The 15,707-nt window shown below is 46.4% G+C and overlaps 1 protein-coding gene across 1 annotated transcript; it reads left to right on the top strand.

Moving 5' to 3' along the window:
* Positions 1 to 983: 983 nt before the first annotated feature.
* On the top strand, positions 984 to 15,095 carry LOC135513657 (tubulin monoglutamylase TTLL4-like). The gene is made up of 9 exons (XM_064936516.1): positions 984 to 991; positions 1,377 to 1,472; positions 2,853 to 2,933; positions 4,167 to 4,295; positions 5,729 to 5,825; positions 7,597 to 7,807; positions 9,268 to 9,335; positions 13,477 to 13,538; positions 14,069 to 15,095. The coding sequence occupies exons 1-9, from the start codon at positions 984 to 986 to the stop codon at positions 14,223 to 14,225; spliced, it is 909 nt and encodes a 302-aa protein (XP_064792588.1). The 3' UTR covers positions 14,226 to 15,095.
* Positions 15,096 to 15,707: the final 612 nt, after the last annotated feature.

Raw genomic sequence — 15,707 nt, 5'->3', positions numbered from 1 at the left:
GGTTTTCATGAGAGGGGTATCTAAACACTGTCTAAACATGGATCTCACGCATATCTATAATGTCTTCTATAACTGTCAGTTATAATGCTCCAAACCGTAGTGGATCTCATCAGGTCTGGCACAGTTATAACACTGTGTATTATAACGGTTGTCTCTGGAGGTCTGGCACAGTTATAATGCTCCAAACACTGTATTATAATCCGGTTGTGTCTCTGGATCTCACACTATCTAAACACTGTGTATTATAATCCGGTTGTGTCTGGATCAGGTCACGCTCCATCTAAACACGGTTGTGTCTCTGTGTATCAGGTCTGACCCAGTTATAATGCTCCATAGACCGTAGTGTATTATAATCCGGTTGTCTCTCTGTGTATCAGGTCTGACCCAGTTATAATGCTCCATAGACCGTAAACACGGTTGTCTCTGTGTAAGGTCTGGGTTATAATGCTCCATAGACCGTAGTGTATTATAATCCGGTTGTCTCTGTGTATCAGGTCTGACCCAGTTATAATGCTCGTAGTGTATTATAACGGTTGATCTCTGTGTATCACTGATCTATAACACTGTCTAAATCCGGGTCTCTGTGTATCAGGTCTGGCACAGTTATAATCTCCAAACACTGTGTATTATAATCCGGTTGTCTCTGTGTATCAGGTCTGGCACAGTTATAATGCTCCAAACACTGTATTATAACGGTTGATCTGTGTATCAGGTCTGACCCAGTTATAATGCTAAACACTATTAAATCCGGTTGTCTCTGGATCAGGTCTGACCCAGTTATAATGCTCCATAGACCGTAGTGTATTATAATCCGGGATCTCTGTGTACAGGTCTGGCACAGTTAAACACTGTGTATTAAACGGTTGTGTCTCTGGATCTCTGACCCAGTTATAATCTCCAAACACTGTGTATAATCCGGTTGTCTCTGTGAGGTCTGACACGTTATAATGCTCCAAACACTGTATTATAACGGTTGTGTCTCTATGATCAGGTCTGACCCAGTTATAATGCTCCAAACAGTGTATTATAAATCCGGTTGTCTCTCACTGCTATCTAAACACTGTCTAAACAGGATCTCACATCAATGCTCCATAGACCGTATGCAGCAGGGGGTTATAATCAGCGGTTGTGTCTCTGTCAGGTCTGACCCAGTTATAATGCTCCATAGCTGTGTATTATAATGGTTGTCTCTCTCTGTGTATCAGTCTGACCCAGTTATTTATTTTTTATAATCCTGTTGTGTCTCTATGTGAGGTTGACCCAGTTATAATGCTCCATAGACCGTAGTGTACAAAAAATCCGGTTGTCTCTGTTTCAGCTCTGACCCAGTTATAAAAGATAGTGTATTATAATCCTGTTTTCTCTATGTGTTTCAGGTCTGACCCGTTTGTAATGGGAGGATCCTGTCATGAGCTGTTTGGCTTTGACATCTGCAAACCTCAAGCCTTGGGTTCTGTCAACATCTCACCAAGGTAACAAATAGTACAGACCAGACATTCTGCCTGGTTGGAAGGTCAGGTGGCTTTGAGTTGGCCCTTCCGGAAGGTTTTCAAATCTGAGGTGCTGGAAAAATATTAGGGGGGATTTGATCTGGGAACAGTTTATATCCGCATTCATTCCCTCGTTGGGCAACATGCACTCCATCCATGGGCAATAGAGCAGAACTGGTGTTCTCTGTCATGTCTTGTGTTAAACATGCAGGTGTTCTCTGTCTAAGGGGTGTTAGGTGTTCTCTCTAAGGGGTGTTGTCTATAGGTGTTCTCTGTCAGGGGTGTTATGCTGGTGTTCTCTGTCTAAGGGGTGTTGGAGAAGACAGGTTTAGGGGTGTTGGAGAAGACTGGTGTTCTCTGTCTAGGGGTGTTAATGTTGTGTCTGTCTGACAGGTGTTCTCTGTCTAAGTGGTGTTATCAGGTCTGACCCAGTGCTCCAAGTGTAGTGTTTAGAAGGTTGGTGTTCTCTGTCAGGTCTGACCCAGTTATAATGTTCTCCATAGACAGGTGTTCTCTGTCTAGTGTATTATAAGGTGTTCTCTGTCTAAGGGTGGGTTGTGTTCTCTCTGTGTTAGGTGTTCTCAGGTCTGACCCAGTTATAATGGAGAAGACAGGTGTTCTCCAGGGGTGTTGGAGAAGACAGGTGTTCTCTGTCTAGGGTGGGTTGTATTATAATCCGGTGTTGTCTGTCTAAGGGTGGCTTGGAGAAGACAGGTGTTCTCTGTCAGGGGTGTTGGAGAAGACCCGTGTTCTCTGTCTAAGGGTGGGTTGGAGAAGACAGGTGTTCTCTCTAAGGGTGGGTTGGAGAAGACAGGTCTTCTCAGAAGACAGGTGTTCTGTCTGGGGTGTTGGAGAAGACCGGTCTTCTCTGTCTAAGGGGTGTTGGAGAAGACGGGTGTTCTCTGTTAGGGTGGGTTAATGTTCTCTGTCAGGGTGGGTTAGACCTGTCTAAGTGTTATTATAATCCGGTTGGAGAAGACAGGTGTTCTCTGTCTGTGTGTTATCAGTGTTCTCTGTCTGACTGGTGTTCTCTGTCAGGGGTGTTATAATGCTCCAGGGTGGGTTGGAGAAGACCGTTAGGTGTTCTCTGTATTATAGGTGTTCCCTGTCTGAGGGGTGTGTCTCTAAGGGGTGTTGACAGGTGTTCTCTGTCAGGTCTGAGGTGTTCCCTGTCAGTTATAATGTTCTCCAGGGTGGGTTAGACCTGTCTAGTGTTGGAGAAGACAGGTGTTCTCTGTATAATCCGGTTGTTATCTGTCTATGTGTTCCTTCTAAGGTCTGACAGGTGTTCTCTGTCTTGTGGAAGACACTGTCTGTGTCAAGCTTCTCTGTCTGGAGAAGACAGGTGTTCTCTGTCTATAGCTGTCATGAGCTGTTTGGCTTTGACATCATGCTGGATGAGAACCTCAAGCCTTGGGTTCTGGAGGTCAACATCTCACCAAGGTAACAAATAGTACAGACCAGACATTCTTCCTGGTTGGAAGAGTCCCTCCTTGTTGGTAGGTGGCCTAGTGGCTAAGGAGTTGGCCCTGTTACAGGTGTTCTCTGTCTAAGGGTGGGTTGGGAAGTTCCCTGTAGTTGGTGCAAAGGTGTTCTCTGCCAGGTACTGGAAAAAGGTGTTCTCTTAGGGTGGGGGGAGGTGTTTTGATCTGGGAACAGGTGTTCTCTGAGTGTTGCTGGGTTTATATCCTAAATGCATTCATTCCTGTCATATCTGTCTGGGCCCTTGACAGGTGTTCCCTGTCTAAGGGTGCTTGGAGAAGACAGGTGTTCTCTGTCATCCATGGGTGTTCTCTGTCAGAGCAGAAGACTGGTGTTCTCTGTCTGAGGGGTGTTGGAGAAGACAGGTGTTCTCTGTCTAAGGGTGGGTTGGAGAAGACAGGTGTTCTCTGTCTAAGGGTGGGTTGGAGAAGACAGGTGTTCTCTGTCTGTGTGTTGGAGAAGTGGGTTCTCTGGAGAAGAGGTGTTCTCTGTCTAAGGGTGGGTTGGAGAAGACAGGTGTTCTCTGTCTGAGGGTGGGTTGGTTGAAGACGGGTGTTCTCTGTGGGTTGGAGAAGACAGGTGTTCTCTGTCTAAGGGTGGGTTGGAGAAGACAGGTGTTCTCTGTCTAAGGGGTGTTGGAGAAGACAGGTGTTCTCTGTCTAAGGGTGGGTGGAGGAGACAGGTGTTCTCTGTCTGAGGGTGGGTTGGAGAAGACTGGTGTTCTCTGTCTGAGGGTGGGTTGGAGAAGACTGGTGTTCTCTGTCTGAGGGGTGTTGGAGAAGACTGGTGTTCTCTGTCTGAGGGGTGTTGGAGAAGACTGGTGTTCTCTGTCTAAGGGTGGGTTGGAGAAGACAGGTGTTCTCTGTCTAAGGGTGGGTTGGAGAAGACAGGTGTTCTCTGTCTAAGGGTGGGTTGGAGAAGACGGGTGTTCTCTGTCTAAGGGTGGGTTGGAGAAGACAGGTGTTCTCTGTCTAAGGGTTGGGTTGGGAGAGACGGGTGTTCGTTGAACCAGGTATTCTATTTCCTGCTGAATCCAGAAACCCTCCAACTGTATCTGAAAAAAACGGGTCGTTTTGGGAGTTTTTGCAACCCAAGTACTAGCACAATTTATAGTCCTGGCCGGTGCCTCTCACCGACGGTGCCAGTACTGTCTTCCTGACCTTGCTCTCTCCTAACCTCGCTCTCTCCTAACAGCCTCCACTCCAGCACCGCTCTGGACGTGGCCATTAAGGGCCAGATGATCAGAGATGTGTTGAACCTGGCGGGTTTCCTTCTGCCTCAGAGAGAAGAGGTGCTTCCCTCCGCCAGCAGCTCTGCCAGCAGGTATGTAGAGAGGGTTATATGCTGGCTTCCACCATATCTTTTAGACAGTGTTTCCTTAATTATGCTCCTGGGGACCTAAATGTAGACACCTTTCACCTGGCACCACTAATGAACTCATCAAAACCATTGATTAGTGGAATCCGTTTCTTTTCTTCACTCGGAACCAAACGGAAACTGAATTTGTCAAATAGAAATGGTTTCCGTTGCGCAACGTTTTCTGTTTGGAGCAAATGGTTTCCGTTGCGCAACGTTTTCTGTTTGGAGCAAACGGATTGCGTTTGGGATAATGATTCCACCCCCAGGGTGTAGTGTTAGGACCCCTTAATAAACACTGGACTAAAGTCCTCAGACACAAAGACCAAAGCCGGTTTAGCTCCTTGGCCCTAATCCTTCAATGTCAAATCTGAAGGGTCTTGATTGGTATAGACAGTGTAATCTGAAGGGTCTGGATTGGTATAGACAGTGTAATCTGAAGGGTCTGGATTGGTATAGACAGTGTAATCTGAAGGGTCTGGATTGGTATAGACAGTGTAATCTGAAGGGTCTGGATTGGTATAGACGGTGTAATCTGAAGGGTCTGGATTGGTATAGACGGTGTAATCTGAAGGGTCTGGATTGGTATAGACGGTGTAATCTGAAGGGTCTGGATTGGTATAGACGGTGTAATCTGAAGGGTCTGGATTGGTATAGACGGTGTAATCTGAAGGGTCTGGATTGGTATAGACGGTGTAATCTGAAGGGTCTGGATTGGTATAGACGGTGTAATCTGAAGGGTCTGGATTGGTATAGACGGTGTAATCTGAAGGGTCTGGATTGGTATAGACGGTGTAATCTGAAGGGTCTGGATTGGTATAGACGGTGTAATCTGAAGGGTCTGGATTGGTATAGACGGTGTAATCTGAAGGGTCTGGATTGGTATAGACGGTGTAATCTGAAGGGTCTGGATTGGTATAGACGGTGTAATCTGAAGGGTCTGGATTGGTATAGACGGTGTAATCTGAAGGGTCTGGATTGGTTTAGACGGTGTAATCTGAAGGGTCTGGATTGGTGTAATCTGAAGGGTCTGGATTAGACAGTGTAATCTGAAGGGTCTGGATTGGTATAGACGGTGTAATCTGAAGGGTCTGGATTGGTATAGACGGTGTAATCTGAAGGGTCTGGATTGGTATAAACGGTGTAATCTGAAGGGTCTGGATTGGTATAGACAGTGTAACGATTGAGCTTTTCACCCTTTTCTTTAATTTGACAGACGTACGAACATTGAAGGGTTCGAGGGCGAATGAGTGAATTGGGGCCGGCAGGGTCTGTCTCTTTCACACTCTGGGCTCAAATCAACATCATCCGTGAACAAAAGTCATTTCAGAGTTGTTCATTGATGCCTTGCTGTTTCTGCTGTATGGATTGGTCATAACGGGTTGAATTCTGCTGTGTAGTCTGTGTGGAGGGACACGGGAGAGATCCAGACCCGAGATTTCAACTGATGAGAAAGTCAAGCGGGCCTTCTACCTGAGCCAGCGCTTCGCAGATCAGGTACAGTCATGCAGCCGCCTGAAGAGCCAAGGAACTACTGGGAAGTTTCCCAGACAGGAAGTCGTAAGTCCCGCCATGATTGTGTTCAAATCCCCTTATGAAGTCGTAAGTCCCAACATAATGATTGTTTTTATTATTATTATTTTTATACCATTTTTCTTCCCAATTTCGTGCTATCCAGTTGGTATTTAGTCTTGGCCCATCGCTGAAGCAAGGACACCAATGTGTCGGAGGAAACGCCGTATAACTGGCGCCCGTGTCAGCGTGCATTGCGCCCGGCCCACCACAGGAGTCGCTAGAGCGCGAGGGGACAAGAACATCCCTGCCGGCCAGACCCTCCCTTAACCCCGGACGACGCTGGGCCAAACCCTCCCCTAACCGGGACGACGCTGGGCCAAACCCTCCCCTAACCGGGACGACGCTGGGCCAAACCCTCCCCTAACCGGGACGACGCTGGGCCAAACCCTCCCCTGACCCCGACGACGCTGGGCCAAACCCTCCCCTAACCGGGACGACGCTGGGCTTAACCCGGACGCTGCTGGGCCTAACCCGGACGCTGCTGGGCCTAACCCAGACGCTGCTGGGCCTAACCCGGACGCTGCTGGGCCTAACCCGGACGCTGCTGGGCCTAACCCGGACGACGCTGGGCCTAACCCGGACGACGCTGGGCCAAACCCTCCCCTAACCCGGACGACACTGGGCCAAAACCAGACGATGCTGGGCCAAACCCTCCCCTAAACGGGACGATGCTGCGCCAAACCCTCCCCTAACCGGGACGACGCTGGGCCAAACCCTCCCCTGACCCCGACGACGCTTGGCCAAACCCTCCCCTAAACAGGACGACGCTGGGCCAAAACCAGACGATGCTGGGCCAAACCCTCCCCTAACCGGGACGACGCTGGGCCAAACCCTCCCCTAACCCGGACGATGCTTGGCCTAACCCGGAAGACACTGGGCCAAACCCTCCTCTAACCCGGACGACGCTGGGCCAAACCCTCCCCTAACCCGGATGACACTGGGCCAAACCCTCCCCTAACCCGGACGACGCTGGGCCAAACCATCCCCTAATCCGGACGACGCTGGGCCTAACCCGGACGACGCTGGGCCAAACCCTCCCCTAACCCGGACGACGCTGGGCCTAACCCGGACGACGCTGGGCCTAACCCGGACGACGCTGGGCCTAACCCGGACGACGCTGGGCCTAACCCGGACGACGCTGGGCCAATTGTGCGCCGTCTCATGGGTCTACGGGTCGCGGCTGGCTGTGACAGAGCCGGGACTTGAACCCAGAATCACTCGAGACACAGCCAGCACTGCGATGCAGTGCCTTAGACCACTGCGACACTCGGGAGGCCTCAAGTGCTTTTAAAGTCTGCATAATTATTCAACCAGGAAGGTTTTAGCTAGATAGATGAGCTAGCTAACATTGCTAAAAAATAAAGTGAATAAGTTTGCTTAACGTTGACAATATGGTCAAACTAGCTACATTATTATCCACATTGATGAGTTTAAAATCTTTTCGTTGAAATGGTTCAAGGCCAGTGATGAAACGTCACAACTTGTTAACTCTGGCGTCATCTCCATCTCTGACTTCCCCACTGAGGAGTCCATCTTGGGAGGGTCGTTCCACCCCCTATTTCTCAGTCAGAACCTCCGTGTTGTACAGTGAGGATGAGAGACACACCAGCTTTATAACACGATATTGATGTACCTGCCTGTGAAATGAATCTGTAGTATAAAGTATAACCAACCCCCTCCTCTGTCTCTGTAGGACTTGTTCTCCTCCATCCTGGACGTTCTGACTCCAGAGGACGTACGTGTTCTGGCTGAGACGGAGGACGAGCTGAGCAGGAAGGGAGAGTTTGAACGCGTCTTCCCCTCTCACTCCTCCTCACGGTACCTGCGCTTCTTCAAACAACCACGCTACCTCAACATCCTGCTCAACCAGTGGGAGACCAAGTACGGACAGAACAGGAGAGAAGGTCGGTCTGTTTCTGTCTGTTTCTCTGTCTCTCTGTTTCTCTGTCTCTCTGTTTCTCTGTCTGTTTCTCTGTCTCTCTGTTTCTCTGTCTCTCTGTCTCTCTGTCTGTTTCTCTGTCTCTCTGTTTCTCTGTCTGTCTCTGTTTCTCTGTCTGTCTCTGTTTCTCTGTCTGTCTCTGTTTCTCTGTCTGTCTCTGTTTCTCTGTCTGTCTCTGTTTCTCTGTCTGTCTCTGTTTCTCTGTCTGTCTCTGTTTCTCTGGGTCTCTGTTTCTCGGTCTCTGTTTCTCGGTCTCTCGGTCTCTGTTTCTCTGTTTCTCGGTCTCGGTCTCTGTTTCTCGGTCTGTTTCTCTGTCTGTCTCTGTTTCTCTGTCTGTCTCTGTTTCTCTGTCTGTCTCTGTTTCTCTGTCTGTCTCGGTCTCTCTGTCTCTGTTTCTCGGTCTCTCTGTCTCTGTTTCTCGGTCTCTCTGTCTCTGTTTCTCGGTCTCTCTGTCTCTGTTTCTCGGTCTCTCGGTCTCTCGGTCTCTGTTTCTCTGTGTCTCGGTCTCTGTGTCTCGGTCTCTGTGTCTCGGTCTCTGTGTCTCGGTCTCTGTTTCTCTGTCTGTTTCTCTGTCTGTCTCTGTTTCTCTGTCTCTGTTTCTCTGTCTGTCTCTGTTTCTCTGTCTGTCTCTGTTTCTCTGTCTGTCTCTGTTTCTCTGTCTGTCTCTGTTTCTCTGTCTGTCTCTGTTTCTCTGTCTGTCTCTGTTTCTCTGTCTGTCTCTGTTTCTCTGTCTGTCTCTGTTTGTCGGTCTCTGTTTCTCTGTCGGTCTCTGTTTCTCTGTCTGTCTCTGTTTCTCGATCTCTCTGTTTCTCGGTCTCTCGGTCTCGGTCTCTGTTTCTCGGTCTCTGTTTCTCGGTCTCTGTTTCTCGGTCTCTGTTTCTCGGTCTCTCGGTCTCTGTTTCTCATCTCTCGGTCTCTGTTTCTCGGTCTCTCGGTCTCGGTCTCTGTTTCTCATCTCTCGGTCTCTGTTTCTCGGTCTCTCGGTCTCGGTCTCTGTTTCTCGGTCTCTGTTTCTCGGTCTCTGTTTCTCGGTCTCTGTTTCTCGGTCTCTGTTTCTCGGTCTCTGTTTCTCGGTCTCTGTTTCTCGGTCTCTGTTTCTCGGTCTCTGTTTCTCGGTCTCGGTGTCTCGGTCTCTGTTTCTCGGTCTCTGTTTCTCGGTCTCTGTCCCTCGGTCTGTCTGTCTGTCTCTCTGTACAAGAGCCAAGGTACTTTCTATGTCTTAAATGGTACCCATTTTCCTCTGCACTACTTTAGAGGAGGGCCATAGGTTTCTGGTCAAGGGCAGTGCACTATAGAGGGAATAGGTTCCATTTAGGATGTGAACTGGTCTTAAGCAAGTTGACAGTATGGCTGAATGCTTAATGCACTTCCATATGCAACCACTAGGGGGCCCACTACTCATTACCATTGTCTTGTTGTTTGTAGGAGTCTGTGTGCTGAGGAGTCTGTGTCAGAAAGGAGTCCATCTAGGAACCACCGACCCTGCACATCTAGTGAGTATTGTCTCTCTGGGAATGCTGTTCAATTAGATGTCTATATGTGGATGACATTACACACAGTCATCCTGAGGCCACGATTCAATCCGTTGCGGGTTGAAGGCAAGCCTTAAGAGTCTATCTAAGTAACATAATAATAAAATCTAAATCTGTAAATTTAACCTAGAGATATCTGTTATTTCCCAATGGGCTGCGTTTCAATCCACCTAGAGGTATCTGTTATTTCCCCATGGGCTGCGTTTCAATCCACCTAGAGGTATCTGTTATTTTCCAATGGGCTGCGTTTCAATCCACCTAGAGATATCTGTTATTTCCCAATGGGCTGCGTTTCAATCCACCTAAAGATATCTGTTATTTCCCAATGGGCTGCGTTTCAATCCACCTAGAGGTATCTGTTATTTCCCCATGGGCTGCGTTTCAATCCACCTGGAGATATCTGTTATTTCCCCATGGGATGCGTTTCAATCCACTTAGAGGTATCTGTTATTTCCCAATGGGCTGCGTTTCAATCCACCTAGAGATATCTGTTATTTCCCAATGGACTGCGTTTCAATCCACCTAAAGATATCTGTTATTTCCCAATGGGCTGCGTTTCAATCCAACTAAAGATATCTGTTATTTCCCAATGGGCTGCGTTTCAATCCACCTAGAGGTATCTGTTATTTCCCCATGGGCTGCGTTTCAATCCACCTAGAGGTATCTGTTATTTCCCAATGGGCTGCGTTTCAATCCACCTAGAGGTATCTGTTATTTCCCCATGGGCTGCGTTTCAATACACCTAGAGGTATCTGTTATTTCCCCATGGGCTGCGTTTCAATCCACCTAGAGGTATCTGTTATTTCCCAATGGGCTGCGTTTCAATCCACCTAGAGGTATCTGTTATTTCCCCATGGGCTGCGTTTCAATCCACCTAGAGATATCTGTTATTTCCCCATGGGCTGCGTTTCAATCCACCTAGAGGTATCTGTTATTTCCCAATGGGCTGCGTTTCAATCCACCTAGAGGTATCTGTTATTTCCCCATGGGCTGCGTTTCAATCCACCTAGAGGTATCTGTTATTTCCCCATGGGCTGCGTTTCAATCCACCTAGAGGTATCTGTTATTTCCCCATGGGCTGCGTTTCAATCCACCTAGAGATATCTGTTATTTCCCAATGGGCTGCGTTTCAATCCACCTAAAGATATCTGTTATTTCCCCATGGGCTGCGTTTCAATACACCTAGAGTATCTGTTATTTCCCCATGGGCTGCGTTTCAATCCACCTGGAGATATCTGTTATTTCCCCATGGGCTGCGTTTCAATCCACCTAGAGATATCTGTTATTTCCCAATGGGCTGCGTTTCAATCCACCTAAAGATATCTGTTATTTCCCCATGGGCTGCGTTTCAATCCACCTAGAGGTATCTGTTATTTCCCCATGGGCTGCGTTTCAATCCACCTAGAGGTATCTGTTATTTCCCCATGGGCTGTGTTTCAATCCACCTAGAGGTATCTGTTATTTCCCCATGGGCTGCGTTTCAATCCACCTAGAGGTATCTGTTATTTCCCCATGGGCTGCGTTTCAATCCACCTAGAGGTATCTGTTATTTCCCCATGGGCTGCGTTTCAATCCACCTAGAGGTATCTGTTATTTCCCCATGGGCTGCGTTTCAATCCACCTAGAGGTATCTGTTATTTCCCAATGGGCTGCGTTTCAATCCACCTAGAGGTATCTGTTATTTCCCCATGGGCTGCGTTTCAATACACCTAGAGGTATCTGTTATTTCCCCATGGGCTGCGTTTCAATCCACCAGACTCACATTTAAAAAAGAGTTGCCTTTTTCTGGGCAAACTTCGTCACAAATCTAAGGTATCTGTTATTTCCCCATGGGCTGCGTTTCAATCCACCTAGAGGTATCTGTTATTTCCCCATGGGCTGCGTTTCAATCCACCTGGAGATATTTGTTTTTTCCCAATGAGGCTGCGTTTCAATTCCTCTGCCTACCTAGAGATATCTGTTATTTCCCAATGGGCTGATTATACTCTTTTCAACCTACCTAGAGATATCTGTTATTTCCCAATGTTTGGCTGCGTTTCAGTGTCCACCTACCTAGAGATATCTGTTATTTCCTCATGGGCTGCGTTTCAACCTACCTAGAGATATCTGTTATTTCCCCATGGGCTGCGTTTCAACCTACCTAGAGGTATCTGTTATTTCCCCATGGGCTGCGTTTCAATCCACCTAGAGGTATCTGTTATTTCCCCATGGGCTGCGTTTCAATCCACCTAGAGGTATCTGTTATTTCCCCATGGGCTGCGTTTCAATCCACCTAGAGGTAGCTAATTAACATATTTACAATGACTGCCTACCCCGGACAAATGCGGATGACGCTGGGCCAATTGTGTGCCGCCCTGTGGGACGGAGATGGTGTTCTCCGTTTTGCTCTACGACCCCCCACAAGTGTCACGGGACAAAATATATACAGTGGGTGGAAAAAGTATTTAGTCAGCCACCAATTGTGCAAGTCCTCCCACTTAAAAAGGAGAGAGAGGCCTTTAATTTTCATCATAGGTACAATTCAACTATGACAAACAAAATGAGAAAAAAAATCCAGAAAATCACATTGTAAATTATGGTGGAAGATAAGCATTTGGTCACCTACAGACAAGTAAGATTTCTGGCTCTCACAGACCCTCTTCTTAAACTTCTTCTTTAAGAGGCTCCTCTGTCCTCTACTCGTTACCTGTATTAATGGCACCTGTTTGAACTTGTTATCAGTATAAAATACACCTGTCCACAACCTCAAACAGTCACACTCCAAACTCCACCATGGCCAAGACCAAAGAGCTGTCAAAGGACACCAGAAATGAAACTGTAGAAATGCACCAGGCTGGGAAGACTGAATCTGCAATAGGTAAGCAGCTTGGTTTGAAGAAATCAACTTTGGGAGAAAGTATTAGGAATTGGAAGACATACAAGACCACTGATAATCTCCCTCGATCTGGGGCTGCACGCAAAATCTCACCCCGTGGGGTCAAAATGATCACAAGAACAGTGAGCAAAAATCCCAGAACCACACTGGGGGACCTAGTGAATGTCCTGCAGAGAGCTGGAACCTAAGTAACAAAGCCTACCATCAGTAACACACTACGCCGCCAGGGACTCAAATCCTGCAGTGCCAGACGTGTCCCCCTGCTTAAGCCAGTACATGTCCAGGCCCGTCTGAAGTTTGCTAGAGAGCATTTTTGGATGATCCAGAAGAAGATTGGGAGAATGTCATATGGTCAGATGAAACCAAAATATAACTTTTTGGTAAAAACTCACCTCGTCGTGTTTGGAGGACAAAGAATGCTGAGTTGCAGCCAAAGAACACCATACCTACTGTGAAGCATGGGGGTGGAAACATCATGCTTTGGGGCTGTTTTTCTCCAGGACGACTGATCCGTGTAAAGGAAAGAATGAATGGGGCCATGTACCGTGAGATTTTGAGTGAAAACCTCCTTCCATCAGCAAGGGCATTGAAGATGAAACGTGGCTGGGTCTTTCAGCATGACAATGATCCCAAACACACCGCCCGGGCAACGAAGGAGTGGCTTCGTAAGAAGCATTTCAAGGTCCTGGAGTGGCCTAGCCAGTCTCCAGATCTCAACCCCATAGAAAATCTTTGGAGGGAGTTGAAAGTCCGTGTTCCCCAGCAACAGCCCCAAAACATCACTGCTCTAGAGGAGATCTGCATGGAGGAATGGGCCAAAATACCAATAACAGTGTTTGAAAACCTTGTGAAGACTTACAGAAAACGTTTGACCTCTGTCATTGCCAACAAAGGGTATATAACAAAGTATTGAGAAACTTTTGTTATTGACAAAATACTTATTTTCCACCATTTGCAAATAAATTCATTAAAAATCCTACAATGTGATTTTGTGGATTTTTTTTCTCATTTTGTCTGTCATAGTTGAAGTGTACCTATGATGAAAATTACAGGCCTCTCTCATCTTTTTAAGTGGGAGAACTTGCACAATTGGTGGCTGACAAAATACTTTTTTGCCCCACTATATATATATATATATATTTTTTTTTTCTTCCATAGCTTATATCTCCTAGATAGGACAGACACTTCAAAACCTTTATTCCTTATGATTTATTTGTTATTTTCTAGTGGTCCAAGTCGACCTACGTTCCCAAGTCTGATCACCCCAGGCAGGAGCCAAGGAGATCGAGGTGAGTGGACACACACACACACACACACACACACACACACACACACACACACACACACACACACACACCTAGTGGCTCTAACTTCACAGCTTCTCTATAGTGTAACTACACACACACACACCTAGTGGCTCTAACTTCACAGCTTCTCTATAGTGTCAACACACACACACTACCATTGGCTCTAACACACACTTCTCTATAGTGTCACTACACACACACACACCTAGTGGCTCTAACTTCACAGCTTCTCTATAGTGTAACTACACACACACACACCTAGTGGCTCTAACTTCACAGCTTCTCTATAGTGTAACTACACACACACACACCTAGTGGCTCTAACTTCACAGCTTCTCTATAGTGTCACTACACACACACACACACCTAGTGGCTCTAACTTCACAGCTTCTCTATAGTGTAACTACACACCTAGTGGCTCACAGCGCCAGTGGGAAAATAACTCAATACCTCCACAGTTGGAATTGGTTACCTTTGATCTCTAATCTCTGTTTCCACCTCCTCTATTCCAGTGTGGTGGTGAGTCACAGATCCAGGCCCCAGCCAGACCAGGAGGAGTACTGTTTCTCCCAGGAGGTCACCACCTCCCTCCTGGGCTCCTCCAGCCCCAGCCTGGCCACCGAGTCTACAGCCAGCGTGCCACCCAGAGATGAGGAGTTCCAGGATTAACCTGCTCTCACTGCAACCTAACACGGTTGACTTCTTGAAGAAGGCATAAACACATCCTCTGTTTGGGGATGTGAACGCCGTAGGTGTGATGGAGGGTCAAGTCAACATGAACACCTTTCTCTCTCTCTCGATGCATATTCCTCTTTTCACTACCATAGTCTGAACTGGAGAGGGACAAACCGCTGAGTTTTCTGATGGTTTTTTTTCATAATGTGGAGTGTTGGTCCTGGATAAGGGGGAGGGGCTTCTCTGGACCAGGTGGACAGACAGCAGCTTTGGCCAATCGACCGAGGAGAAAATCTAAGGCTGCTCTGCCTACTTAGAGCCAGTCCAATCAGATTCCACTCCTAGGTGTGTTTACATCAAATATAAATCAACATTTATTGGTACACACATTTTGTTATTGCAGGTGCAGTGAAATGCTTGTGTTTCTAGCATTTCAGGCTTGTTACTATGGGATGGGTATATATATATATAACTACATTTCAGGCTTGTTACTATGGGATGGGTAACTGCATTTCAGGCTTGTTACTATGGGATGGGTATATATATATAACTGCATTTCAGGCTTGTTACTATGGGATGGGTATATATATATATATATATAACTGCATTTCAGGCTTGTTACTATGGGATGGGTAACTGCATTTCAGGCTTGTTACTATGGGATGGGTAACTGCATTTCAGGCTTGTTACTATGGGATGGGTAACTGCATTTATTTGGCTGGTCATTTTACATATGCTTCACAATTTTTACAATTTGAAGTTGTACCAATAATTGTTATGAATAAATAATTGAATTAACAGTTGTGCTATCAGACTAGGGAAATAACTGCTCAGGTTCAGACATTAAAACTGATATTTGAAGAATGACTCATTTCAGTCTTTTCATTTAAAATCGAAGGGATTTATTTATTTTTTACCTTTTTATTTAACCAGGAAGCTTTTTCTTTAATTTATTAAACCTTTATTTAACCAGGAAGCTTTTTCTTTAATTTATTAAACCTTTACTTAACCAGGAAGCTTTTTCTTTAATTTATTAAACCTTTACTTAACCAGGAAGCTTTTTCTTTAATTTATTAAACCTTTATTTAACCAGGAAGCTTTTTCTTTAATTTATTAAACCTTTACTTAACCAGGAAGGGCTCTTTGAGATTAAATCTCTTTTTCAAGAGCGCCAAGATAGGCAGCACCAAGTCATTACACAAAAATTACAGACAGACAACATGAAAAACTACAAGTAATCTAGTAAAAACCATTGAATTCACAAGAGTATAACAAAATCAAATTAAAAACATTGTCAGGTCAGGGAATCAGCCTCAAAATCCTTCATCAGTGATTTAAAAACACCAATCGGGACAAGTTCTTCCAGTTTAAAAGTATTTTGTAAGGTGTTCCAAGAGCGATGGCGCAGAGCACATAAAGTAAACCCTTTTACCAAATTCAGGACATTTGGAACAGTTAGCAGGATAAAGTCCTGCG

Source organism: Oncorhynchus masou, chromosome 25 (genome assembly GCF_036934945.1).
Source record: "Oncorhynchus masou masou isolate Uvic2021 chromosome 25, UVic_Omas_1.1, whole genome shotgun sequence".
Taxonomy (NCBI): Eukaryota; Metazoa; Chordata; class Actinopteri; order Salmoniformes; family Salmonidae; genus Oncorhynchus; species Oncorhynchus masou.
The sequence above is the reverse complement of the archived record's forward strand: the minus strand, read 5'-3'. Positions and strand labels throughout refer to the sequence as shown.

Bases quoted from the DNA above. Each gene is read 5' to 3' on its own strand.
- LOC135513657 (XM_064936516.1), top strand. The intron at 5,826-7,596 runs GTACAGTCATGC...CTGTCTCTGTAG, and splicing joins GCCAGCGCTTCGCAGATCAG to GACTTGTTCTCCTCCATCCT. The intron at 7,808-9,267 runs GTCGGTCTGTTT...TGTTGTTTGTAG, and splicing joins CGGACAGAACAGGAGAGAAG to GAGTCTGTGTGCTGAGGAGT.